At 42.5% G+C, this 27,987-nt stretch overlaps 1 protein-coding gene across 9 annotated transcripts in view; it reads left to right on the top strand.

Annotated features, from left to right (window-relative positions):
• The window catches only part of LOC134225369 (cGMP-specific 3',5'-cyclic phosphodiesterase), a 278,804-nt gene that overhangs the window by 189,630 nt on the left and 61,187 nt on the right, over nucleotides 1-27,987 (top strand). For 8 of the 9 annotated variants that reach the window (XM_062705430.1, XM_062705395.1, XM_062705387.1 and 5 more), the window contains 6 exons: nucleotides 383-628; nucleotides 696-961; nucleotides 1,124-1,165; nucleotides 8,005-8,100; nucleotides 9,180-9,533; nucleotides 9,621-9,864. In XM_062705430.1, coding sequence (XP_062561414.1) covers nucleotides 383-628; nucleotides 696-961; nucleotides 1,124-1,165; nucleotides 8,005-8,100; nucleotides 9,180-9,533; nucleotides 9,621-9,864 — 1,248 coding nt within the window. The remainder of the gene's footprint in view (nucleotides 1-382; nucleotides 629-695; nucleotides 962-1,123; nucleotides 1,166-8,004; nucleotides 8,101-9,179; nucleotides 9,534-9,620; nucleotides 9,865-27,987) is intronic. The other variant, XM_062705411.1, reaches the window with a different exon arrangement.

Genomic DNA, 27,987 nt, shown 5'->3' with positions numbered 1-27,987 from the left:
ATATTTCTCCATCCCTTCGACTCGAATCGTTTTACGGGGGAAACGTTTGTTTTTAAGTGTGCTGAGATTTACTCTGAAGTATGTTTTATCCAATTTTTTTATCAAGACATTATTATCATCAGTATAGGGGAAATGTTCCGATCTTTAACTCAAACCAATAAATACGGCACCAATTTTTTCTTTTTGTAAACATGCGTGCTCACTGCTGAAAAAAATAACAAATAATAAGAAATAAAACAATTTCTTTTCAATGCTTTGTTTTTGATGAGGTGAACATCGGAGCCATGAGACGAAATCCAGGAGCAGTTCCCCTAATTGTCAGACTGCATCAAACTGTGGTGCTATCCATTGAATCCTTTATGTTTCTTTTTGCACCCCACAGCATTGGATGAAGCAGTTCGCCTAGCCAAACAGGACGAACTGTTGATCCCGTTCGGTGTGGGCATTGCCGGTACCGTCGCTCAAACCAACGAAACCATTAATATCAAAGATGCCTACAAGGATCCTCGGTTCAACAGTGAAATCGACCAGAAGACCGGCTACAAAACTCACATCATCCTATCGATGCCGATCTGTAACTACGAGGGTCAAGTGATTGGTGTAGCGCAAATCATCAACAAAACTAATGGTAAGCCGCACGATTTGCTATGTCCTACAGCACTACCCAACCAACAATCTACTCGTACTCCCAACAGGATCACCCGAGTTCACCGAACGGGATATAGAGATCTTCCGACGTTATCTCACGTTCTGTGGCATCGGGATTCAGAATGCTCAACTGTTTGAAATGTCCGTCCAGGAATATCGTCGTAATCAGATCCTGCTGAATCTGGCACGAAACATCTTCGCCGAACAGAACAATCTGGAGTGCTTGGTCACGAAGATCATGACCGAGGCTCGCGAACTGCTCAAATGTGAACGCTGTGCCGTATTCCTGCTAGATCTGGATTGCTGCGAAGCGGTGAGTTCTGTCGTCCGTTGCTTGCCTTTTGCAAAATTACATCGAATCGATAACTCATAGATGCATCTTTATTCTTTACCCCATCCTCGCGTATGTGCCACCATCCTACCTCGATCACTCTATTTTAATCAACTCCAATTACTTCAAACATACCCTTCGTAGAGTGCATGTCTTGATCTGGAACATAATCGATATCGGTTCAAGGTAATGCCTATGTTTGATAACTGAATCAGAACGACGGCACGGCGAAAGTCAATGACTGGAATCACTCTCGTATGAACGCACCTCCAACCAGCATCACAATCAGCCAGAATTGTTTAGCTTTGTGCACACATTAGCACCAATTTCACGTTTTCCAAGGAACCGGGGGGTTGGTAGTTGACTGTCGGGCATTGGTCGGTCAAATATGCAGCACAACACTGACCAAGGCACGTTCAGTCCATCGAGCGTGTTAAGACTTCCGGGGGGGTAGAGAGAGAGCTGCAAAAAGTTGCTGCCGGCGTTCGCCTTTTCGCGTGTTCATCACCATTAGATGGACCATTTGGCGTAGATTATATTTCCCGAGGTTTTTCTGCCTCACAGTTCTCTCGTCGTTGCTGTTTTGATGGAGGAACAAATCAAAAAGTTTATTGTACATTTATGGCTGTGGGAAATTAGGTGTATGGCTGAGAGGAGAAATTTTCATACTTACTTCAAAAGCAACGTTATGGTTCGCAGGTAACGTCGTAAACTTTTCCAATTTAAATGCGACTAGGTGGCAAAGCTTTTTTTTGCTTTCCTATTATTCTAACGAAGACTTCATAAGTGATACACATTTTGTCCATAATAGCATAGGATTACGGAAGCAACAAAACATCATTAGTTTAAATAAACAGTTGGCCCGACTGTCCAGAGATTTGTTTTCCTGAATCTTAAGTATTTATGTATTCAGAAACAGATGACCATTTTATTTGGGTATTTAAAAATGCGGAAAAAATTATTTCTTGATTTACGAATGATCTAAAATAATTCAATCAGTGGGTGAAAAATACTCACAGCGATTGTTCATAAGAAGTCTCATATTCACGCATTTAATTATAAACTCCATACATAAGAGACACAATTTTCAAACGGTCATGTTAGTTTCCCTTCAGCATTTTTTTTTTCTCAAATAGTTTTTCCAAAATCTGCAGCAAATTTGTGAATCCCAATATGTAATTAAAGCAAAATGGTCTACTGGACCGCAATTTTAATTGCACAAGTCTTCAATTCTATTTTGCCTCTATCGTACACATTATAAGGTTCTATCACTCAAAACGCGAAACTTCAGTGCTCGGTTCAGTTCGACGAAATGAGGCAATGTCCGTATGTATGTGCGTGCGTTGAGTGTAATAATCCATTTTTCAATTTATGATGTTTCCACAACCAAATTCTGGCATGCCGTTGATGACAAGTGTCCGAGCATATATTTTCCATCGTTCATTTATGCATCCGCAGCACATTCAGTCAAATAACCCGCATAGTTTCTTGCATGGGCGGCACAATAGTTGACGTGGGTGATGGCAGGACAATATTTGATTAATAAATAATTGCAAATTTACGGCCAATAACCATCGTTGAGCGAATGCACGTGGGAAGCAAGCAAATATGGTTTATGCTGCCCCATTATTGCTCGGAAACCGATAGCCTCGCTTCCTGATCGAACAGGATGGAATTTTTCGCTCAGCTGGTTCGTAGCGTTACAATTTAAGTATGAAAATATTATTTCAATCATGCCTTGTATAGTGCAATGTATAAAATGAGATGCGGACGGGAAAATGTGATTTTCTGACCGCAAATCAATTGAAATTTAATCATTTTAAACAATGATGCTAAATGCGAAAGAAAAACTCGTTTGTGTTGAAAATCCTGCTTTGACAAATCACCATAAAATGTCATGGAGAACATGTCTCTCTTTCGTGGCACTATTATAATCTTCGAAAATTGTATCATTTTAACAATAAATATGCTACTACGGAGTTAATGGACGCTTCGCGAAATCTGAATACACTACCAGATGGACCAATTCCTCCGCTATATTGCATTCGGATTATATGCCATACTTGAATCACGCTCCGATAAATATTGATTAATAATACCAATAAAAGCACCGGTGCTTTTCTGCCTAGGGTATTTTGTCAATCTCCATCGAATATAATAAAGTGCCACCTTAATCTGTATAAGTGGCGATAGTGTATCATAATCGGAAAAGGATATCCAATCATGGTTTGATGTATATGTCCCATTATCCACACTTATTATTGGTATTCATATTTACTTTGTTATGCCAGATTTGGCCACTGTGTCAAAATAGAGTAGTCAACTCCAAAACCGAAAAATAGAGCAGAATTCTCCATCGAATCTAACTGCGGTAAATAGGACCACCAATAATACTGAAAAGCTCTTGAAAGGAGGATTCCGAGACTCTTGAAAGGAGGCTTCCGAGCCTCTTGAAAGGAGGCTTCCGAGGCTCTTGAAACGAGGCTTTCGAGCCGCTTGAAAGGAGGCTTCCGAGCCGCTTGAAAGGAGGCTCCCGAGCCTCTTGGAAGGAGGCTTCCGAGCCTCTTGGAAGGAGGCTTCCGAGCCTCTTGAAAGGAGGCTTCCGAGCCGCTTGAAAGGAGGCTTTCGAGCCGCTTGAAAGGAGGCTTTCGAGCCGCTTGAAAGGAGGCTTTCGAGCCGCTTGAAAGGAGGCTTCCGAGCCGCTTGAAAGGAGGCTTCCGAGCCTCTTGGAAGGAGGCTTCCGAGCCTCTTGGAAGGAGGCTTCCGAGCCTCTTGGAAGGAGGCTTCCGAGCCTCTTGAAAGGAGGCTTCCGAGCCTCTTGAAAGGAGGCTTCCGAGCCTCTTGAAAGGAGGCTTCCGAGCCTCTTGAAAGGAGGCTTCCGAGCCTCTTGAAAGGAGGCTTCCGAGCCTCTTGAAAGGAGGCTTCCGAGCCTCTTGAAAGGAGGCTTCTGAGCCTCTTGAAAGGAGGCTTCTGAGCCTCTTGAAAGGAGGCTTCCGAGCCTCTTGAAGGAGGCTTCCAGGCCTCTTGAAAGGGAGGCTTCCGGGCCTCTTGAAAGGAGGCTTCCAGGCCTCTTGAAAGGAGGCCTGAGCCTCTTGAAAGGAGGCTTCCGAGCCTCTTGAAAGGAGGCTCTGAGCCTCTTGAAAGGAGGCTTGAGCCTCTTGAAAGGAGGCTTCTGAGCCTCTTGAAAGGAGGCTTCGAGCCTCTTGAAAGGAGGCTTCCAGCCTCTTGAAAGGAGGCCTGAGCCTCTTGAAAGGAGGCTTCCGAGCCTCTTGAAAGGAGGCTTCCAGGCCTCTTGAAAGGAGGCTTCCAGGCCTCTTGAAAGGAGGCTTCCAGGCCTCTTGAAAGGAGGCTCTGAGCCTCTTGAAAGGAGGCTTCAGGCCTCTTGAAAGGAGGCTTCGAGCCTCTTGAAAGGAGGCTTCCAGGCCTCTTGAAAGGAGGCTTCCGAGCCTCTTGAAAGGAGGCCTGAGCCTCTTGAAAGGAGGCTTCCAGGCCTCTTGAAAGGAGGCTTCCAGGCCTCTTGAAAGGAGGCTTCCAGGCCTCTTGAAAGGAGGCTTCGAGCCTCTTGAAAGGAGGCTTCGAGCCCTCTTGAAGGGAGGCATCGGAGCCTCTTGGAGGGAGGCTTCCAGGCCTCTTGAAAGGAGGCTTCCAGGCCTCTTGAAAGGAGGCTTCCAGGCCTCTTGAAAGGAGGCTTCCAGGCCTCTTGAAAGGAGGCTTCCTGAGCCTCTTGAAAGGAGGCTTCTGAGCCTCTTGAAAGGAGGCTTCTGAGCCTCTTGAAAGGAGGCTTCTGAGCCTCTTGAAAGGAGGCTTCCTGAGCCTCTTGAAAGGAGGCTTCCGAGGCTCTTGAAAGAAGGCGTCTGAGCTTCATGAAAGGAGGCTTCCAAGCCTCTTGAAAGGAGGCTTCTGAGCCTCTTGAAAGGAGGTTTTCGAGCCTCTTGAAAGGAGGCTTCCGAGCCTCTTGAAAGGAGGCTTCCGGGCCTCTTGAAAGGAGGCTTCCAGGCCTCATGAAACACGGCTTCCGAGCCTCTCGACAGCAGGCTTCCGAGGCCTCTTGAAAGGAGGCTTGAGCCTCTTGGAAAGGAGGCTTCTGAGCCTCTTGAAAGGAGGCTTCTATGCCGCTTGAAAGGAGGCTTCCGGGCCTCTTGAAAGGAGGCTTCCGGGCCTCTTGAAAGGAGGCTTCTGAGCCTCTTGAAAGGAGGCTTGAGCCTCTTGAAAGGAGGCTTCCTGAGCCTCTTGAAAGGAGGCTTCCGAGCCTCTTGAAAGGAGGCTTCCGAGCCTCTTGAAAGGAGGCTTGAGCCTCTTGAAAGGAGGCTTGAGCCTCTTGAAAGGAGGCTTCCAGGCCTCTTGAAAGGAGGCTTCTGAGCCTCTTGAAAGGAGGCTTCCAGGCCTCTTGAAAGGAGGCTTCCTGAGCCTCTTGAAAGGAGGCTTGAGCCTCTTGAAAGGAGGCTTCTGAGCCTCTTGAAAGGAGGCTTCCGAGCCTCTTGAAAGGAGGCTTCCAGCCTCTTGAAAGGAGGCTTCTGAGCCTCTTGAAAGGAGGCTTCCTGAGCCTCTTGAAAGGAGGCTTCCAGGCCTCTTGAAAGGAGGCTTCCGGGCCTCTTGAAAGGAGGCTTCCGAGCCTCTTGAAAGGAGGCTCTCGAGCCTCTTGAAAGGAGGCTTCAGGCCTCTTGAAAGGAGGCTTCCAGGCCTCTTGAAAGGAGGCTTCCTGGCCTCTTGAAGGAGGCTTCCAGGCCTCTTGAAGGAGGCTTCTGAGCCTCTCTTGAAGGAGGCTTCCAGGCCTCTTGAAAGGAGGCTTGAGGCCTCTTGAAAGGAGGCTTCCAGGCCTCTTGAAAGGAGGCTTCAGGCCTCTTGAAAGGAGGCTTCCAGGCCTCTTGAAAGGAGGCTTCCTGAGCCTCTTGAAAGGAGGCCTGAGCCTCTTGAAAGGAGGCTTCCAGGCCTCTTGAAAGGAGGCTTCCAGGCCTCTTGAAAGGAGGCTTGAGGCCTCTTGAAAGGAGGCTTCCAGGCCTCTTGAAAGGAGGCTTCCAGGCCTCTTGAAAGGAGGCTTCCGAGCCTCTTGAAAGGAGGCTTCAGGCCTCTTGAAAGGAGGCTTCCAGGCCTCTTGAAAGGAGGCTTCCGAGGCCTCTTGAAAGGAGGCTTCTGAGCCTCTTGAAAGGAGGCTCTGAGCCTCTTGAAAGGAGGCTTCCAGGCCTCTTGAAAGGAGGCTTTCGAGCTTCTTGAAAGGAGGCTTTCGAGCCCCTTGAAAGGAGGCTTACAGGACTCTTGACAGGAGGCTTCCAGGCCTCTTGAAAGGAGGCTTCCAGGCCTCTTGAAAGGAGGCTTCCGAGCCTCTTGAAAGGAGGCCTGAGCCTCTTGAAAGGAGGCTTCTGAGCTTCTTGAAAGGAGGCTTCTGAGCCTCTTGAAAGGAGGCTTCAGGCCTCTTGAAGGAGGCTTCCGAGCCTCTTGAAAGGAGGCTTCCAGGCCTCTTGAAAGGAGGCATCCGAGCCTCTTGAAAGGAGGCTTCCGAGCCTCTTGAAAGGAGGCTTCCGAGCCTCTTGAAAGGAGGCTTCCAAGCCTCTTGAAAGGAGGCTTCCGAGCCTCTTGAAAGGAGGCTTCCGAGCCTCTTGAAAGGAGGCTTCCGAGCCTCTTGAAAGGAGGCCTCCGAGCCTCTTGAAAGGAGGCTTCCGAGCCTCTTGAAAGGAGGCTTCCGAGCCTCTTGAAAGGAGGCTTCCGAGCCTCTTGAAAGGAGGCTTCCGAGCCTCTTGAAAGGAGGCTTCCGAGCCTCTTGCATGGAGGCTTCCGAGCCTCTTGCATGGAGGCATCCGAGCCTTTTGAAAGAAGAGTTTTGAGCCACTTGAAAAGAGGCTTCCCAGCCTCTGAAATGGTGGGTTCCTCGTAAAAAGAGGCTAATAATCCTCGTGCAATAAAGCAATTCACTTTATCGAAAAAAAAAAAGCCTTCATGTCTCTCAAATGGTGGCTTCAGAACCTTTAGACTCTAGATTTTAGTTCAGAAGCATATTCTTAACATATCATTCATTATTTTGTTTCGAAAGTAGAATATTTTTAAAACATATTCATTCGACGTTTCATCCTGTTGATATTTCGTCCAGTAGCCCTTCATACACTGTGCTGGTTGTGAAGGGCAGGATTCAATTGACTTTAATTTACTGAACGCCATGCTTATTATTATGTACAAGACACATTTTGAAATAAAAAATTATTCAATTGTCAACACTTTATCAATAAGATTGATTAATAATTGTAATACATCCGCCATTACGCACTTTTGTCCGAGGTACCCCCTGGGGCCAGCGATGCGATGGTACCCCCAGGGTGTACCCCAGGTTGAGAACCGCTGCGTTAGTGGATGATTAAAAAGTTGAAGCATTCAGATGATTAAAATGATGAACTGGTTAATAAATTACCATATTTATTTCTGTTCCACTATTGAATGCTGATTCCTTGATATTCATCTAATTTTTTGTAGGCACGAGTTTGTTTGGATTGTCTTTCAGTCCATGCAACCTAAAAATTGAAAGGTCACTTTGGAATTAACCCAACCTCTCCAGATAAACCCGGGACTGTTTGTTAAATCCTTTCCGAAAACTAAGCCACATTCTACCCGTGGGCTCCTGTAATCAATCGCCTTCAATTAATTCAGCCTCATCATAAAGAAGCAATCAATTAAATTTAATCCTTGACTGGAACCAAAATCTTGGAATCATCGAACAAAAAGATTTCCCGCACTGCACACCATTTGGATCAGCGATCCTTTTTGTACTATATTTAGCATCCAGCAAAGTGGGTCGGATTTCCACACTTTCAATCTATCCGTTTATTCACCGATTGCTTTTTTTTCTTACATTCAATAAATCCACCTCGTTTTAATATAAATCACCACCCACCGCTTCTCCCAGTCACCCACACGCTCCACCTCGCTTCGGATAAAACCATTTTATTTTCTCACCATCATATCGTCGCGCCACGGTCACCGGGTTTTAATCAAAGTCCATTTTCTTCTGGTTTTTCCCGCTTTTTTCCCCGACCGTATAGAATCACCTCGAAAGAATGCTGGACCGTCCGGAACATCAAGTGCTCTCCAGGCGAACCAGTCACAACGTGGACATCGAGGATGTCGTTCACCAGCAGGTCAGTGAATCGCACAGGAAAGGTGTATGAGAAAAGGGGCCAACTTTACCATGACAGGATATATTATCGAAGAAGATCTAAGGTTTTTACCAGAAAAACTTAATTCTATTTTTTTTTCTATGGATATTGCTTTATTCAATACAAGATTGGATTTACTGGGTTTAAATTTAGCATCCTTCTTTTTCTTCTTCTTGGCATTACATCCTCCACTGGAACAATGTCGCCTCGCAGCTTATTGTTTGTTAAGCACTTGCCTAGTAGGTTACTGCGAGGTTTCTAAGCCAAGTTATCATTTTTGCATTAGTATATCATGAGACTAACACGATGATACATTTATGCCCAGGAAAGTCGAGAAAAATTCCAATCCGAAAATTTCCTAGATCGGACCGGGAATCGCACCCAACCAACTTCAGCATGGTATTGCTTTGTTGTAGCCATGCATCTTACCGCACGGCTTAGGAAGTCCCTCAACCACAACCAGTAATTTATACATTAGCATGTACCTTAAGAATGTTTCGCAATTGCTAAGATAACGGAATGAAATCCGTCGTTTCGCTATTTCTACCAGTCTTCCAGAGCAGAGAAACTAATTGATTCACTTATTTTCCATAATTTGCTTCTCCTAAGCTCCCGTCGGGTTATCTCTCAGAGGATGCATTGCGTGTTTCCATCTTCTTTCGCCTCAATGGTTATGTAAAATAGGCTTCCCAAAAAGGATGGAATTCTCACATCTATCCGCTGCTATTCGTTATTCCAGGGAATTCTCCAAGAATCTTCCAGTGACTTAGCGACAACGACTCAATTCCCATCTGCAATTCATTGAATGACGTTGAGAAGGGAATGGGGTTGATAACACTTGACTTGCTCTTCGTTTGTCGTGTAGAACAGTATGTGACGTTGTCAGAACGGATTTTATGATACCGTAAAAGTTTGATACCTATGTCGGTAGATATAGGTTGCGGTTTCAATAATTGGAAATCGTTGTTGGATAATGTGCTTATGTTAATATGACTACCCTTATTGGGATGTAGGTTACTTTTGACGTTGATTGTCTGTTTTTGCTTTCGACTCATTTACAGAAGTCCTCCGCTCGATTCACGATGATTTTTGAGCTGGGTAGCAGTAGCTCTTCGGCGGCCAACATCTGCCGCCCTTCGGTCAACGATCTGAACAGCTCAACGTTGGCCCAGATAGCCGAGTATGTGGCATCCACCGGCGAAACGCTCAACATCAACGACGTCAACGAGTGGCTCAAAGACAAACCCATTTATCATCCCCAGCAGCAGCAGCAGCATCCGCCACCGCATCATCAGTCGACGGGCGAGGGTCAACCGCATGGTTCTTCCGATGACCTCAGCGCCAAAACCATCCTCTGCATGCCGATCATCAACGGACAGAAGACTGTGATTGGAGTCGCTCAATTAATTAATAAGGTTCGTCTGGGAGCAGGGGAGGCGTCTACATACCACAGCCGAAGCTAATTGCCAATTTTCCTTTGCTTCTCCCATCGACGTCGACAGGAAAACGATCTACAATTTACAAGCTGTGATATTTCAATCTTCGAGGCGTTTGCCATCTTCTGTGGGCTGGGAATTCATAACACGCAGATGTACGAAAGCGCCTGCAAACTGATGGCCAAACAGAAGGTGGCCCTGGAGTGTTTGTCCTACCATGCCACGGCGGCGCAGGATCACACCCTGAAGCTAGTCAACGATACGATTCCCTCGGCCGATGAGTACAAACTGTACAGTTTCAAGTTTATCGGTGAGTACTGGGGGAAGGAAATGAACTTTTAATTGCATCATGGTTTACCTGTCAAAATAGACCTTTTAATATGAGGACCAGGGAGGTTCAATTATTCAAGTATATTAAGCTGCAAAAATAATTATTTGGACTACCGAATGGGAAGTTACCCAGTTGTGGGCCCAGTTAGCTTTTGTAGCCATAGCTTTGTTGATTTCAATATTTATATAGACATATGCGTATCAACGAAAAGCTTAAGATCTTAGCTAACTAGGTACTGATGGAAAAAATGTTATCAATCATAGAAAACTCAAAGGTGCAGTCCTTGGTGCAGTCCAACCGGGTTGTATGCAAAGGTGACGTAGGACTATGTTTGTGTCTCTTTATTAAGGCTCCCCCAGACCTAAGCGATTTCATCGCCGCGACGGCGACAACTAGTCGCCGCGATTCTATCGTTGGGTCGCTGCAGGCAATGTTCTATTTACGCTTCCATACCAACGGCGACAGAATCGCTGTCGCCAAGCGATAGAATCGCGTCGCGACTGTCGCGTCGCGTGTGTTTGGGGGAACCTTTAACATTGAGCGAACTGCTCGGAGGTCAACCGAATCAAGAAGCCAAATAGCAAACCCCCGTTGGATGGACTTCTATTCTCCAACCGTGGAAAAGGGATTAACACGACTCATCGGCCGTATCGCCACTGAAGCCACTCGCCATTTGCAACACTTGACTTCCGACTGCGATGGAAGCATACGTGTAGCGTTTCATGTGACGGCGGTGGATAGTTGGAGGAAGTTCAAGAATTAATTACACACAATCCATTTCAGCACTAAAATCCAAGAAGAGGTATTGACCGTTGGGAAAAATTTTCCCCCAGACAAACAGAGTTTAAGTCCGTTTAAAGCACAATGATGATCCTAGAAAGATCCTTTAATTTCAACAATGCGATTTTCAAATACTAAAGCAGCTAAACGAAATTTTCCACTAAGGTGGCGTCTTCATCGATGTGACAGTCGTCGGCAGAAACTGAAATTTTCTGGCAAGATTCTTTGATTTTGTTTCTGTTAGTAACTGAAAATGAAATAGTTTTCTTCCGAGCCACCATTTTATACAATAAAAGGTTGATTCGAGATGAATTTTCTTTAAAGTGCAAAACTGAATTGTTTGGCGACGACAGGCAGTTGCCCTTCGGCAGCAGAATCACAAATTTCTTCGAATTGATGAAGACCACCACCGATGCCGACTGCTCTCTGCGAAATCCCGATCAAAATGACTCGTGCTCGCCGGAATGCAGCTTAATTGTATTCTATAAAGTAGGCACATTAGCCCCGCCCCTTTGTGATCTATTATGGGTGTAAATATTATGTGCAATCATAACGATTAACTAGGGGGCATAGCTAATAGGATTACTTCATTAAAGTAAGCTGCTTTCTGGCGCGCGCGAGTCATTTTGATCGGGATTCCGCAGAAAGTGATCCCGAAGCATAGGAGAGACTGGCAAATTTGAAGCATTCCGTGTTCGCATTCAACTATTTCGCAAGATTCTGAATTTGGTTATAAGTTGTTAGTTATTCAAAATGCGTTTTGTAGAAAAAGTACAAACAGAAATTTGAATTGTCTCTTTGGTATCTGTCAGCCCGAGCGACGGTCAGCAATGGGTACTTTCACCAAGGTGGCGTCTTCATCGATTTGGCTGTCGTCGGCAGAAAAGTCACTTCTCTGGCAAATTGGTTTGGTTTTGTTGCTGTTAGTCTTTGGAAATGAAATCGATTTTTTTCCGGGCCACCATTTTATACAAAAGAAGGTTGACCCGAGATTAATTCTCTTCAAAGTGCAAAACTCAATCGTAACTAGCAAATTTGATTGGAGGGAAATGATGCAATAAGTTTGAATATATGGAATCACTAACAGCAACCAAGCTATCACGCCAAACGCCGAGACCACCGAAACAATTCAATTTTGCAATCAGTCGCTCCGATGCGTGCGCTCTGCCGTATCCACTCTGCGTGCAATTTTGATGTCTGTGCATGTACGTAATAGGTTGGTTTACCAATTTCCAGACAATTTATCAATTATTGATAAAAGAAAAAATTAAAATTAGTATTATCAAATAAATACAAAGAAGCGTGGACTCATCCTCGATTGAATGGTCCCAGCAAATTGGAAATCTATCAAGAAACGGCTACGATATCAACGTTCATAGTCTATCATATTTTCGAGACGGTCTCCGATTTTCGCAATCACAAATCTAATATACAAAAGACAGATGTAGTCATATGTCAAAATGATGAAGTCCATTCTGACCACGACCGTAAATGTGAATGTCGTTTGGCCCAACAAAATGTGACAGTGTTTATTGAATCATACTTGAGAAGTGCAAAGTGACAAGTAAAAAATTAGAACATTTCACAGCTTTCACTCTCCATTTCTCGGTTATCACTTCTCATTGTAAAAAAAGAAGTGTGAAGTAAGATATGATAAATGTGATGTAAGAAATAAGAAATGAGAAGTGAGGACTGCACTGTCTCACTTCTCACTCCTCTTTTGTCAATTCTCTTTCCTCACTTCTTACATCGCACTTCATATTATTCGATTTGATGTTTATAATGTATCAATCGCCGCAAAATTGCTGGTTGGGATTCTCATCGATTTGTTTTCGGCGAAAATGACAAAACAAAACTTTGCCAGACTTTTCGGACGTTTCGGTGGATTTACTGGCCTTCGACCATCTTCTGCGGACAAATCTTCCAGTCACTTATTTTCTAACATACAGCCATTACTACCTGCGATTTGATAAGTGACAAGTGATTCTGATTTCTCACTTCTCACTTCATGCTTCACACTTTTCGTAGGGCTAAATGAGAAGCGAAAAATTAGGGAGAAAGAAGTGAGAAATGAGTAATGAGAAGTGAGATGCTCGCTTTGTAATAATTAATTCTCACTTCTCATATGTCATTGGTCTTCTCAATTATCATTAATCACTTGACACTTTTCACATTCACTATAATTTGCCAAACAACATTTTTGCCCATATGACCCTTCCTGCACACTAAGCAAGGACTTCGCTGTTCGGTAATTATTTTTACAGTTTTAGTTCGGTAAATCATGATTTTACTGAGATAATTGTAAAACTACTGTAAATGGATATTTTTACCGATGACTCAGTAAATGGTGAAAAATATTACTGTACACCGTGTAGAACGAAATTACCGGCTCTTTCGGTAACTCATTAGTTTATTGGCTGTTCGGTAATAAAATACTGGTACTGACAGTAAAACATATAACTTTACCGAACATTTCATCAAATATACTTAAAAAATTACCGGAGACAACTGTTAACAAACAATTGAAATTAAATAGAAAAGAAACAGACGCCATTTGAATTACCCTTCGTTTCGCGATTTTGCTTCAAGGAGATTTTGTGAGTTCACAAATTTTAGTTTTGTTTAATCATTTGCATGTGATGTAAAAAGCATTAGTGGTCTCATATCGTTTTGAACTATGCAATTCTTTTTGTGCCGGCGTTCACAAGTTATTTTATCGAATCAAACTATTTTACTGTTAGACTTCACGGTTCGGCTTGTGTTCTGCTAGAATCCATTCTAGTCGTGAAGTCCACTGATGAATATGGTTTTGTTGACCGCCAGTATAACAAGAAAAGCATCGCACAAAAATTGTATATGGGATCAGTATGCTTGAGATTGCAACTGAAAATATAAATAATCAAATAAACTGATGCGATGGAGGAAAAAACTTTCAGTAAGAACAAATTGAAAATGAGGCAGTAAAATATAACAAAAATATCGAAAATAAGAATACATAATTCCAATTGTTGTTTGGAGGGCAAAAAGTAAAACATGATTTCTTAAATATTACAATGTATTTTTTGTCTTCCTTTTTACATTCTTTTCTTTTTTCCAAAAAAAAATTCTTCAAACTATTTACTGATCGAACCGTAAAATCAATAAAATTCTACCGAAAGAAATGTTAATGTTTTACCGACATCCTGTGGTTTTATTGACATATCCGTTAGTAAAATTACTGATAACATCGTCAATTTTTTGCCGAACAAACTGCAATTTTTAACAGTTCAGATTAATTTTTATATGCTGAGCGTGCGGTAATCAAAAAAAAATAACGGGCTCCCGGTCAAATTTTACCGACTCCAGTGATCTGAGATTACTGTGCGGATGTTTCGATCAAACCGCATTTTCGACCAAACAACTAATTCACCCAAATAATCTGTTCGGCTAATCGACAGTTTCGGCCGTTTGACTCGTTTCGACCAAATGGTCAATTCTGCCAGACGACAATTTCAGCCAAATGACCAGTTCGTTCGCATAACACTTCCAGCCAACTGACATTTTTTGCTTAGTTACCGTTTTGGCCAGTGTTTTCTGGATGTACCAATGTACCATTCTTTATTGCATCGAAAGCAAGTGCTTTATGGAGCAGTGCCAGGAAACGTGGTACTGGACGTGATCTGGCAGGGGTTAGAGGAAGTTTGAGTCAAATTGAAGTATTTCCAGGTGGAAAAAGATAGCGGGGTGAGGAATTTGTCATACTGTTATACACACTTAATATTTTTCGCCGAGATCTCAGCATTTTTTGCTTATTTTCCCGAGGTTGGCACCGCCAAATTTCAGCAAACATTTTTTTTTTCTTTTTTAAGGAGACTTTTAGCCCGAGGCTGGCTCGTCTCCGATTTCAGCAAACATGATTTTTGAAGTTAGAGTGTAGTTAGTTTTGAAGTTAGTGTGTAGTTTCGCATCACAGCTATTCACAATAAAAGCCTATATACGCTTTTAACTTTGGGCTGCTATTTCAATGCAAGATAATCGCCTCCAAAATACTGCTACTGAGGCTCCTTCCACACTAAAGGCACAGAAAATTCATTATCTACGGGTTGATGTTAAGGGTGAAGTCGCTCAACGCATTGAGTCGATTGGAGTCAATGCGACCTGGGATGCTCTTGTCAACCGTTATGCAAATGCATACCTTCTGAACTGATCTTGAACTGTCCGAAGACGAAGCAGGAGTCTGCATCCGATATGCGAGCAACAGTTAGCGATTTCAAAAATAATTTGTAAGGTTTGCTAGAAACGTCACCATGCGCCTTTGTAGACAATTTCATCAGATCCAAGACCCCTTTTTCGTCTTTATCGAATATTTCCAAGTCTTTTGTGCAAATCAACGTAGTCAACGCCAAATCAGTTCCTCTAGTATCTGCTTTCAACGTTAGCTGAACCTAAAAATCAAGAGGGCAATGTCCTGATGCAAGGTTGTGGAAGAAACGTCTTCTTGCTGCCACTGACAGACAAACAAAATATTAATTCTTCAGGGTTGTGTGACAGTCAAGCAGCATTGAATGCTTTGAAATCAGCAACATGCACATCCAAACTCGTTTGGGAATGTGTTCAGTCACTCCAAACCTTGGGTAGTCGTAACAAAGTGAACCTGTATTGGGTTCCTGGTCATTTTGGCATTGAAGGCAATGAACAAGCTGATATGCTGGCCAGACTTGGTTCATCTCGACAATTCATAGGTCCCGAACCATTTTGTGGTGTATCTGCGTGTTCTCTTAGAATGGAACTCAAATCTTGGGAACATTCTAAAATAGAGGACATCTGGAAAAACACCTTGATTGCGAGGCAATCTAAACGTTTCATCGCACCAAACGCATTTATCACTCGCAAAATTTTAGATCTTTCAAAAAAAGATCTTAACACATATACAGGTCTTATAACAGGCCATTGCCCGAGCCGATATCACTTGAATCTGTTAGGAAAACTTCAAGATGATGTATGTCGTTTCTGCGGCACACATGTAGAAGACTCGGAACATCTGTTATGCCATTGTCCGGCAATTTTTAGAAAGAGATTACAGTTCTTCAATAGGGGGCTTATAGAACCCTCAGAAGTTTGGAGAACAAGTCCCAATATGGTAGTACGATTCATCAGAACCATAATACCGCATTGGGATAACGCTGGTAGTCAAGGAAATGCAATTGCTCTAAATAGTAATGATGCGTCAACTTGACAAAGCTAGATCAAATGGGGCATATATCACAATAGATCTAACAAATGGTCGCAGTGATTAAGATACCCAACAGGGAAAAAAAAATTCTTCAGGGTTACCCTAACATTGTTATTTGAAATTTAAATGAGGAACAACTTTCTAGATTATCGTACAATGCTAAAATTAGAAATACAAAGATCTCTCCCTTACTCGATATTGAAGGGACCATCGAGTTAAAGAGGTAGAATTTGTTTGTGAATATCAAGAATTGAGAAGGGAAAAATGAGATGATCGAAATAAGCACAAAGAAGTGAGAAGCAAGTACTGAAAAACGGAAGTGAATATTGAGTAGTAAGATGTGTGCAGTAACATGTGAAAAGTGGAATGTGAGAAATGATAAGTCAGTGGTGAAAAGTGAGAAGTGATAGTTGCGAAGTGAGAATTAGGATGTGAGATTGACATAAACAGATACAAGAAGTGAGAAATGAGAGATGATGATTGGAAAGTTAGATGTTGAGTAGTGATAAGTAAGTTGAGAGATATGACAGAATAAAGAAGAAAGGTATACAAAGGATGGAGAAAAAATGAAACGTTTCTCGCTCCTCATTCCTCACTTCTTCCTACTCCCTTCTCACAACTCACTTCTCACTCCACATTTCTCACTTCTCATTTTTCACTTTTCACTTCTCCCTTCTCACTTATAACTTCCTATATCTCACTTCTCAGTTATGACCTCTCATTTCTCACTTATTACTTCTATCTTTTTAATTCTCACTACTACTGCGCATTTCGAACTTCTGACCTTTAACTTCTTACTTCTCACCTTTAATTTCTCACTTCTCATTTTTACTTTATTCTTGTCACTGCTCATTTCTCACTTCCCACTTTTCACTTCACACTTCGAATTACTCACTTCTTACTTTTCACCTCTTACTTGTTTCTAATTATTTCTCACTTCTTATTTTTCACTTATCACTTCTCACTTCTCATTTCTTAATTCACACTACTCACTACTTACTTCACACTGCTCAATTCCCATACTTCTTATTCCCATACTCACTTATAACTTCTTATATGTCACTTCTGACTCCTCATTTCGTGCTAATCACTTTTCATTTTTAACTTCTAAATTCTCACTACTTACTACTATCACACTTCGGATTTCTCCCTTTTAACTTCTTTCTTCTCACTTCTCATTTCTCACTTCTCTATTCTTACTTCGCACTTCTCACTTCTCACTTTCCACTTCACACTTAGAATTTTTCACTTCTCATTTCTCTCTATTTATTCCTCATTCACTTTTTATTTCTCACTTCACAGTTATTACTTCTTATATCTCACTTCTAGTTTCTTATTTCTCACTTTTCATTTTTCACTTCTTTTTCACTATCTTCTAACTTTCCATTTCTAACTTCTGACTTCTCATTTCTCATCACTTTTTATTTCTAACTTCTAACTTTTAACTCCAACATAAGTGACTTTTCGTTTTTCACTTATTACTTTTCACTTCTAACTACTACTAACTAGTGATATCCCAGATCATCTTCCGTCGTCTATCACCATTAGTGAATGAGTTCGTGAGAAGTTATCAAGCCGGCTTCGTTGACGGCCGCTCCACAACGGACCAGATCTTTACTGTACGGCAAATCCTTCAAAAATGCCGTGAATACCAGGTCCCAACGCACCATCTGTTCGTTGATTTCAAGGCTGCATACGACAGTATAGACCGCGTAGAGCTATGGAAAATTATGGACGAGAACAGCTTCCCTGGGAAACTTACCAGACTGATCAAAGCAACGGTGGATGGTGTGCAAAACTGTGTGAAGATTTCGGGCGAACACTCCAATTCGTTCGAATCGCGCCGGGGACTAAGACAAGGTGATGGACTTTTGTGCCTGTTGTTCAACATTGCGCTAGAAGGTGTCATGCGGAAGAGCCGGGTGTAACAGCCTAGGTACGATTTTCAACAGATCCAGTCAATTTATTTGTTTCGCGGATGACATGGACATTGTCGGCCGAACATTTGCAAAGGTGGCATAACTGTACACCCGCCTGAAACGTGAAGCAATAAAAGTTGGACTGGTGGTGAATGCGCCAAAGACAAAGTACATGCTTGTGGGCGGAACCGAGCGCGACAGGGCCCACCTGGGAAGCAGTGTTACGATAGACGGGGATACCTTCGAGGTGGTCGAGGAATTCGTCTAACTCGGATCCTTGCTAACGGCTGACAACAACGTTAGTCGTGAAATATGAAGGCGCATCATCTGTGGAAGTCGGGCCTACTACGGGCTCCAGAAGATACTGCGGTCGAAAAAGATTCGCAACCGCACCAAATGTGTCATGTACAAAACGCTAATAAGACCAGTTGTCCTCTACGGACATTAAACGTGGGCAATGCTCGATGAGGACTTGCAAGCACTCGGAGTATTCGAGAGATGGATGCTTAGGACCACCGCCAAAGGTGTGCAAGAAGACGGTGTGTGGCGGTGAAGAATGAACCATGAGCTCGCCCAGCTCTACGGCGAACCCAGTATCCAGAAGCTGGAAGGGTACGATGGGCAGGGCATGTTGCAAGAATGCCGGACAGCAACCCTGCAAAGATGGTGTTCGCTTCCGATCCGAGACGACGTGGAGCGCAGCGAGCGAGATGAGCAGACCAGGTGCAAATCGACTTGGCGAGCGTGGGCGTATTCGAGGATGCAGAGATGCGGCCTCGAACCGTGTATTGTGGCGTCAAATTGTTGATTCAGTGTTATCTGTTTAGATGTAGACTAAATAAATGAAATGAATCTAACTACTTACTTCGCATTCCAAGTTTTCCACTTATTTCTCACTACTACTCACTTCTCACTTCTAACTGCGCACTTCTTACTTCTCACTTCGAATTTCTCACTTCTCACTTCTGACTTTTCACTTCTAACTTCTCATTTATCATTTCTCACTTTTAACTTATTATTTCTCACTTCTCATTTCTTACTTCTAATTTCTCACTTCTCGCTTATCACTTTGCAATTCTAACTTCTAACTATATCGTGCAAGTAACTGTTTCTGACAACATCGAGTTAGCGAGGTGAAAATGTTGAGTTAGGACATATCGACTTACGGAGGGAACGCAGTATGTTAGATTCAAGGGACTTTAAATTTAATCGAGTAAGGGAAAATATCGAGTTGAAGAGAGTTCACTGTATAGAAGTTAAAAATTTTATCTCAAAATATAGTGGGACCACCCTATTGCAACAAACTTCAAAATAAAGCTTAAATAATAACACTTTGTTCCTAAAATATCATCATCAAGGCGAAAAATTTTTTTCTCATAATTTCCCGGCGTGGCCCATCGTGCGTCGTTAATTGTTATAACCAACAACATCAAGAAAGGGCACCGTGGAACTGCATACGTCGCATCTGAACATCATTTCCGAGAACGTGCTGCAGATATTAAGATTGATTAATGATACAGGCCGGACTCGATTATCCGGAGTGTTGAAAAAAAAATTTACTCCGGATAATCGAGCCATTTTTTTGTTGTTGCTGAAATTTTAACTTTTGCTCAAATAATCTTTATTTTGGTTATATATCATCTAAAAAAATATCCCGTTGGTTCGTTCATGGACTCTGAGTACCGTTAGAGGTCAGCGCCGATCCGAAAATCGTCGGCGGCAACGTTTGTCATACTTTTGGTCGGCGATGGCTTGGCGATTTTTTTATTACGTTCGTAACGTAAAGTTTTTTTTCAGTATATTTTAAGACATTAACGGGAGAATCCAGAATCCAAGAAGATTCTTACTAGTTTTTCGAATTTTCAACAGGAATTGCTCTAAAGTTTTCACGGGAATTTCTTTGAAATTTTCACGAGAAATCGTTTAGGAGTTTGCCTATGCCACTGCATGGCATGCATGCTTCGAATTTAACAGAAATTCACAACAAGTTTCACAAAAACTGTTTCCAACGGAATTTCAACTGGATTTTTTACGAGATTTCTTTGGATTTCTACGTGAAATTCCTTATGTTGTTTATTAGTAGTCCTACGGAAATTCTACGGGAATTTTTTTAAAAGACGAAGGGTCATTTGCTTGAAAGGCATTTGACCGAATACCACATGGCCGAATAATACGTTAAGCCGAAAGCTATCTAGCCGTATTCCATTTGTCCGATACGGTTATTATGTGGAAAATGGTTTGGCGGTACGTATGCCCTAACATGTCGTTTGGTCAAATAGGCCTTGTCATAGAAAATTTCATTTGATCGAAACGGTAGTTTAGCAGGAAGGGCAATTTGGCCGAAAATGTTATTAAGCTGATTGGATTATACGGCTAAAAACAATTTAAAAGCAATTATCGAACAATTGAGCTATCGGAGCAAACGTATTTTTCAGCCAAATTATCAGTTCGGTCGTATGATCTTCACCCGTACGTCGCAAACCGTTTTCGGCCTTATGTTACCTCGTCCGGCCAAGCAGCATTTTCGGTCAAACGATTTTTTTTTTTTTGGCGGCTCGGGCAAACAACACCATATGTTCATTTCGGCCAAATGGCCCTTTTCTAACAAACGACCTATTCGATTAGACGACTTTTCAGTCAAATGACCTGTTCGACCGAGCGACATTATCGGCCATAAGTCTATTTCGGCCAAATGATTTTATGCCAGTCGAGTTTCGGATTAATGACATATTCGGCCAAACAACGGTCCGTTCGTTCCCTGTCAAAGCATTTGATTTCAACGTGAAATTCTGTGGATTTCAACAGGAAATCCTTGGAAATTAACGCAGGTAATTCTTCGAGATTCCCAAAGGAAATTCATTATAATTTTCCCCGAAAATTTCTGGAATTTGCATTGTTAGTGGCGTCAGTCGTCTAAGCGTATTTGCAAGTCACGGAGTGTGAGTTTGATTCCCGCCCTAGTAAGGAGAAAACATTTCATGAAGCGGAAAACGCTCCACTTGTTCACTAGGTGCTGCGTGAATGTCCTGACCGATGTCTAATGCTAAGTGTTAAGTATTCAATCTGTGCGAGTTCTGGTCCAAGTTGGTGATCCTGTCTTTTTTCTTTTAAATTTTACAAAAAGATCCTCCTAATTTTTAAGGAAATTTACTCAGAATTTCAACGGTAGTGTTTTCAAGATTTCGAAGGATATTCTTCAGAATTTTCATTAAAAGTTCTTACTTAGTCGATTTTTAATCGAAAAAAATTAAAGAATTTTTAAGACAAATAGCCTTTTCACGAGAAATCCTCTGGAGTTTCAACGGGATTGCCATAAACTGCCGTCGGCGTCGACGGCGCACAACTTTAACCACCGTGTGGTCTTCCGGGAAATCTGGAGGATCCCAAAAAATTAAAAATCTAATTTTATCGCACCAAGATTTTTTTGACGCATTTTTTCTTGTATTATGAGTATGCACTTAATATTGTGGCTTATACATGTTGTGGCCTTCCGAAAATTCCGGAACATCCGTGAAATAAAACAAAAAATAATGAATTTCATTGCATAGCACCATTTGAGATTCTAACAAAGGAATTTATTTCATTTGATTTATTCAAACTAAGGCCTCTGCAGTACATAACATTCGTCTACATTCAGCTCGGTCAGTATTTGCGGAGGGACTTCAAATCGAACCACCTTGCTCTCTACGCACCTTCTTGTCCCCTGCGGTTCCCTATCAGGAACCATTTTCACCGGGTTATTGTCCGACATTCTGAGCATGACATTGTGCATGGATCACCTTGGCCACCGAGCGACTCTTTAGAAAATGAAAATATTCATTTCATAATTAAGGGAAGATCCAAAAAAAAGGGCATTTTCAATTTTTTGTTGTTACTATGCGTACACCAGTTCCAGTGTTTGAATCTATACATGGACCACCGTTACCGAAATAATCATTTTTTCATATAAATATTGAGGCTGTTCACAAATTACGAAACGCTGGAAGGAGAGGCAGCCGGTCAGACCGTGCGTTACGATTCATACAAACCAATTAAACCTTCCATACAAAAAGCGTTACGAGGGGGAGGATGGAGGTTCAAAATCGTCAAATTTAGCGTTACGTAATTTGTGAACGAACCCATTCCGGATATTCCGGAAGACCATTTGGTAGCATGAGTCACAATGTCAAAGCTGTACTCAGAATGTACATACGAATATCGGTGCTTTGAACTGAAATTCATAAATTAGCCATTTTTATGAATGTTCTTGATTTCCGTCCCCTTAGGGTTCTTTCACAAAATTCGTAACGCTGAATTTGATAATTTTGATACACCACTCTCCCTCTCGCAACCCTTTTTTATGGCAGGTTTATTTTTTTTTGTACGTACCGTTACGCTTGGTCTGACTTCCTCCCTCCCCCTAAAGTGCTACGTAATTTGTGAACAGTCCCTTAGGAAAGCGAGAAAGGCACTATCATTACTAGGTGTCTTGCATATATTGGATACGTTACGATTACACACAGATAATACATATTTCTATTTTTGTAAGATGGGTAAAAATATTACTCCGGATAATCGAGCCCTTTTCTCCGGATAATCGAGCCCCGGATAATCGAGCCTCCGGTTAATCGAGCCTCCGGATAATCGAGTCCGGCCTGTAGTAGTAAAAAAAGCAACAAGCTTTAAATTCGTTTCGAATCCAGATTGGCTCCCGAAAAGAAGAATTTACTGACAACGTAAATTTTGTGGTCCTTGAAAATGTCACCCGAACTCCCCACGCCACAAACTCTCTTGCAATTGGCGTTAGTCAGCGGCATAAAATTTGGGAGAGTACCTTGTAGGCGGCGTTCAGCAATGTGATTGTGCGGTAGTTGCTATAATCCAACATATCGCCCGTTTTGTAGATGGGACACATGACACCTTCCATCCACTCCTGCGGCAGAACCTCATCCTCCCAAACCTTGGTAATGACCCAGTGCAGCGCTCTAGCCAGTGCTTCACCACCGTGGTTAAACAGCTCTCCTGGTAGTTGGTCAATTCCAAAAGCTTTGTTGTTTTTCAGCCGGCCGATCTCCTCCTGGATTTCCTGGAGATTCGAAGCCGGAAGTCGCATGTCCTGCGCGCGTGCTCCTAGGTTCATTACCATACCGCCACCGTTGTCTGCCACATCGCCATTCAGGTGCTCTTCATATTGCTGCCGCCACCTTTGGATCACCTCACGCTCGTTTGTAAGAAGGTTTGTAGCCGCCCAATTTTAAGCCGAGGTGTTCGGCTTCGACCCGTGTTGCACACCGTCGAGAGTTTTGAGCGCATGCATACCGAAACGAGTTATTGGTCGGATTCAATATTCGCACTGCGATAAGTGCGGACGTTCGTGATGTCGGAGAAGAATTTTCCGTCGAAAAGAACGTGGTCGATTTGGTTTTCCGTTACTTGATATGGTGATTTCCATGTGGCCTTGTGGATATTTTTGCGGGGATAGAAGGTGCTTCGGACTACCATTCCGCGGGAGGCTGCGAAGTTTATGCATCGTTGGCCGTTGTCATTCGATACGGTGTGCAGACTATCTGGTCCGATGACCGGTCTATACATTTCCTCCCTTCCTACCTGTGCGTTCATGTCACCTATGACGATTTTGACGTCCCGCAGTGGGCATCCATCGTATGTCTGCTCCAGCTGTGCATAGAACGCTTCTTTCTCGTCGTCGGGTCTCCCTTCGTGTGGGCAGTGCATGTTGATTATGCTATAGTTGAAAACGGCCTTTTATCCTCAGCTTGCACACCTTGCGTTGATTGGCTGCCACCCAACCACGCGTTGGCTCATCTTTCCCAGCACTATGAAGCCGGTTCTCAGCTCGTTTGTGGTGCCATAGCTTTGGTTGAAGCTAGCCGCTCGATGCCCGCTTTTCCACACTTTCTGTCCTGTCCAGCAGATTTCCAGCAGCGCTATGACATCAAAGCTGCGGGGATGTAATTCATCGTAGAATATCCTGTCACAACCTGCGAAGCCTAGCGACTTGCAGTTCCATGTTCCAAGCTTCCAATCGTGATCCTTTATTCGTCGACAAGATCGTTGCCGATTATATCGAGTCGCATTATTCTCTATGTCGTTCGAAATGGTTGTTTTTAAAGGCAGCTTGTTGGGCCCGGAGGGCCGTCGTGTCAGGTCTGTTTAGCGTCCTACCTAACACCAAGAATTGGGCTTGTGTGCTTGAATGATAGATACGAGCCAAGTTAGCAGAACAATGACACACACCGTGGGCCAAAACAGAAAGCATGTGTTTAAGAAAAAAGAGTATGCATGAGAGCCCCATTCCTGTAGACATTCAGAAGAATTTCCCTGATAGTTAAAAAAAGGGGTCCCGTAGTTGGCTACACGTTAGCCTTATATTGGGGTACGTGTCTCACCGACACGGCTGCCCGATGACGACTGATAAAATTGTTCTTCTCGGAGGCATTCCTCCAACGTTACCCGGATAAATGGAAAAAGAACAATGCAACGAGCAATTGGATACACGATATGGACAAAAGGACACAATGGACTCACGATGAGATGGACCGGGCAATGATAACAATAATGAATGTCTAAAAATAGATTCTGTGTGGATTCTGTACAGCAGAGTACCACAGTAGATCACGGCACAGTGGCGGTTAAGAAACACAGAGTGCCTGCCAAATAAAATATGGAAAAAAATAAGGAAAAAAAATTCCTGTAAATTTGGAAACTAAATCCGTTAAAATTAAAAAAATTGGCAATTTTACAATAGCAAAGTTAGAATAATTTATCGGGGAGTTCAAAGGAATTTCAACTTCTTGTAAAGCTTAGTAGAACCCCGCTCTGTTGACGATTTTCAGACCCACGCACATCATTAGATACAACTTGTTTCGAACGAGTTATTCAATACTATGTTCAAAAGAGTATACCTCACTTTTTATCACTCATAACAAACACCGAGGACCTTGGTAGTCATATGGCTACTGCTTCTGCCTCATACGCAGGAGGTCGTGGGTTCAATCCCAGGTCCGTTCCATTCTCCTACTTTGTATCTTTCTCTATATTTCTCATGTTCTAGCAATCGCTAGAACTGGAAATGGACTTCCATACCGTTTCCATCTCAATTCCTATACCTTCAACTTGAATATTCTAACAGTAATCTGCTAGAATTGGAAATGAACTATAAAGCGCGTTTCCAAACATCCAATTAGAAATTCCATCAGTTGCTTTCTCCTATCTATCACATTGCCAGCTCGTTAACCAAGACGGACCTCTGCCTCTCGAACCTAACCTAAAAATTCCAACAAATTCCGCATGAACTCGTGGCAAGTGCAGAGGTATATTTGGCTTGCAGTGGGAGAGCGATTGCATCATCATTTCCTCCCCCTTCCCTACATTGACTTGCATTCTGACGTGGCAGGCGCCAGTATGACCTAACAAATGAGATCACCAGTACTTGTACATTGAAGATGTGAGCTAGTTCCAAGCAAACATCTGTTGGTTCCCCTGTGCAAGAACAGCTGATCTGGTCATAATGGAGTAGCAACTACGAGCAGTCAATCAAGCTCAAGCTCAAGCTCAAGCTCATAACAAACACCGAGGACCTTCGGAATGCATATCAAGAATTAATTTTTAGTGATTCTATATTCTTATACACTCAAAAAATTGAATTTCGAGGTCTCAGATGAAATGACGTTTGAGTGGATTTTCCATTTATGATTTGCAAAATGTCGATTTGATTAATATCATGGCATTTTGCCTTTGGCAGTGTTTACTGGAAACTCGACTGAATAATAATCCTAAAGCCTCTTTAATAAAGATTTTAAAAAATAATAATAATCGACAAAACTTGCAAAATTGATTAGATCCTAGCAAAGAAGCCTTGTGAACCCATGGTTGTTCAACAACACTTAACGATATTGTATATGTAACGAAGTCAAACATGATACTTATAAAACCATCAGCAAACCAACAGGGTTAGAGCTCCAAATAGTAAACACCTATGAAAATAAGTATGTTCTATATATTTTGTATAACAATGTGATTGTCAATCTATTGCCGTTGCTGTCCGCTAATAGAATCCTTCAATAAAACTGAATTGTTCATTATTTTGCTCCGCATCGAACACTATAATCCAATTAAACGGTGGTTGTCTATTTCATCTGGAACAATGTATGATACACTTTCCACGGTCGGTAGATAGAAAACCAATTAAACAATACTCGAAAGTTGTTGATTCAGTATGCTTCATCCAACGAAAAAACAGGTCTGAATAGACAACTGTGCAACCGATTCAATTAGGTTGAAAAATAGAACAGCTTTTTCAAACCATGAACATGTACACCTCCCGGATGAGTATGAAAAGCTATCAACAACTCAAATGGATGTCAGTTGTAGTCGCACAAATTGCATTCCGATCCCAACAAGCTTCCCACTCACCTGTCTGACACCAGCATAGAAGATTATTGGAATAAGCCGGAATACTACTAGAATAGGAATGTATGTTTCCTCTTTGATTTATACTGTTCTGGGGAAAAATATGCCATAGCTTGAACATCGGTCATGATCAGTTTATTCACAGAGTGTTTTACCACGGAATGTCACTCGGCAAAATGGTACACAGTTCAATTCACAGAACATCTGCTGAGCGAATCACGGTTTTTAATTAATCTTTATCTAGCAAATTCAGAGTAGTTTTTTAAAGCCGCGCATTTTACTTGTGAAAAAGTTTAAAAGATTAAAGATACGGCTTCGAATCATTTATCTTTAGTGCGGAAGTTGTTTGTTGGTGAAAGCCGGAACAGGAAATGCTCCGCAATTTCTTTGATGAATTAAGTCTAGACTAACACAGATAAGATCTTCGAAGAATCTTATGGCACTGAGGAAATAGCTTTCCCAAATCATCGCGAATCGCTGAACGAAAGTTCCGTATAGCGGCAAGCAGAAACACTCAACTGCTAATACCTACTTCAATGGAATATCTAATGCTTTCTGATGATATTCATTATCGACCAAGCTCTATATTGGTATACCATTAGTTCATTATCTATTGCAGAATTGCCAACCGTCATCCACAGTACGATTCCATCTGTGCAAGGTGAACGATGGGCGCGTGTCGTACATTAGTTTGATTGGTACTTCGCTGACTGATGCCACTACCGCCCGGATCCGATTGGCGATACCGATTAATGCGGAATGGCTGATGGCTTTGATTCTACTAGATTGCTGAATAATATGTTATGTCATTCTATATGGATGATTCTCGCTGGTTGCAATGATGCTGGATGTGATTGATAAATAGTAGAATAATTAATAGTGGAGCCTAAGCTGGCCTGGTCGGCAAAGGCAGGAGCGGTGGAATCGATACACTAGTTGACATCGGAAGCTCTTAAACAATAATTTTGGAAGTACAGCTAATTGCCATACAAAATATCCTTGCAAAAGCGTAAAGTACGTTATACAGAATCGGTATGCCGTGGTACAGACGACGAAAAAAATAATTGGTAAATGGTACCATTTCTAGACTTTAACGACCACCTTTTACACCCCTCAAAAATGTTTAATCGATTTGACATCAACCGCTTCGGAACTCGTCCTCTTCGGAGCAAAACTATCCGGAGAAACGCTCAAAACGAACAAAAACCCCAATTACAATCCTTAAATAGTCAGGACTCCGGAGCGTAGGTACGGTCTGATGCAATGTTCAACGCGAACCACCACGAGATGGTGCCTACTTAACTGCTGAGACACGCACACTAAACTCGTGTTTGGCATGGCGTGGCAACGTACCTTCATACCGCCGCAGATGAATATTTCATGAGGAGTGAAAGCATTTCCATTCGATTATGGCCAGGTACTGGAGCGAGGTTTTGCGAAAGATTACGGCCTGACGCGCGCCTTTGTGAACCAATTCGTGTTACTCAAATTCCATCTTCTCATACGAGGTGTAGGTAGTTGTTGGAAATAATGACGGCGAAACGATTCAGTGCGACTGACATGGAGTCAGAAATGACAACGGCGAACGTGTTTTGTTGGATGGTTAGCTGGAAATGGATAAATGTTGTTTCGCAAATGCTTGAAGATACTTATCTGGGCTTACGTGCTGTATGGTGTTCCGAAGAATGAAAAGCAAGAAGTACCAATCACTTTTGACGAGTTGGTCATCATCAATCAATCCGATGCTCGCGATGATTGCTATTACGTTTTCCACGGATGCGT

This window comes from Armigeres subalbatus, chromosome 1, assembly GCF_024139115.2.
Source record: "Armigeres subalbatus isolate Guangzhou_Male chromosome 1, GZ_Asu_2, whole genome shotgun sequence".
NCBI classification, from domain to species: domain Eukaryota; kingdom Metazoa; phylum Arthropoda; class Insecta; order Diptera; family Culicidae; genus Armigeres; species Armigeres subalbatus.
This window is presented reverse-complemented; position numbering and strand designations above follow the sequence as displayed.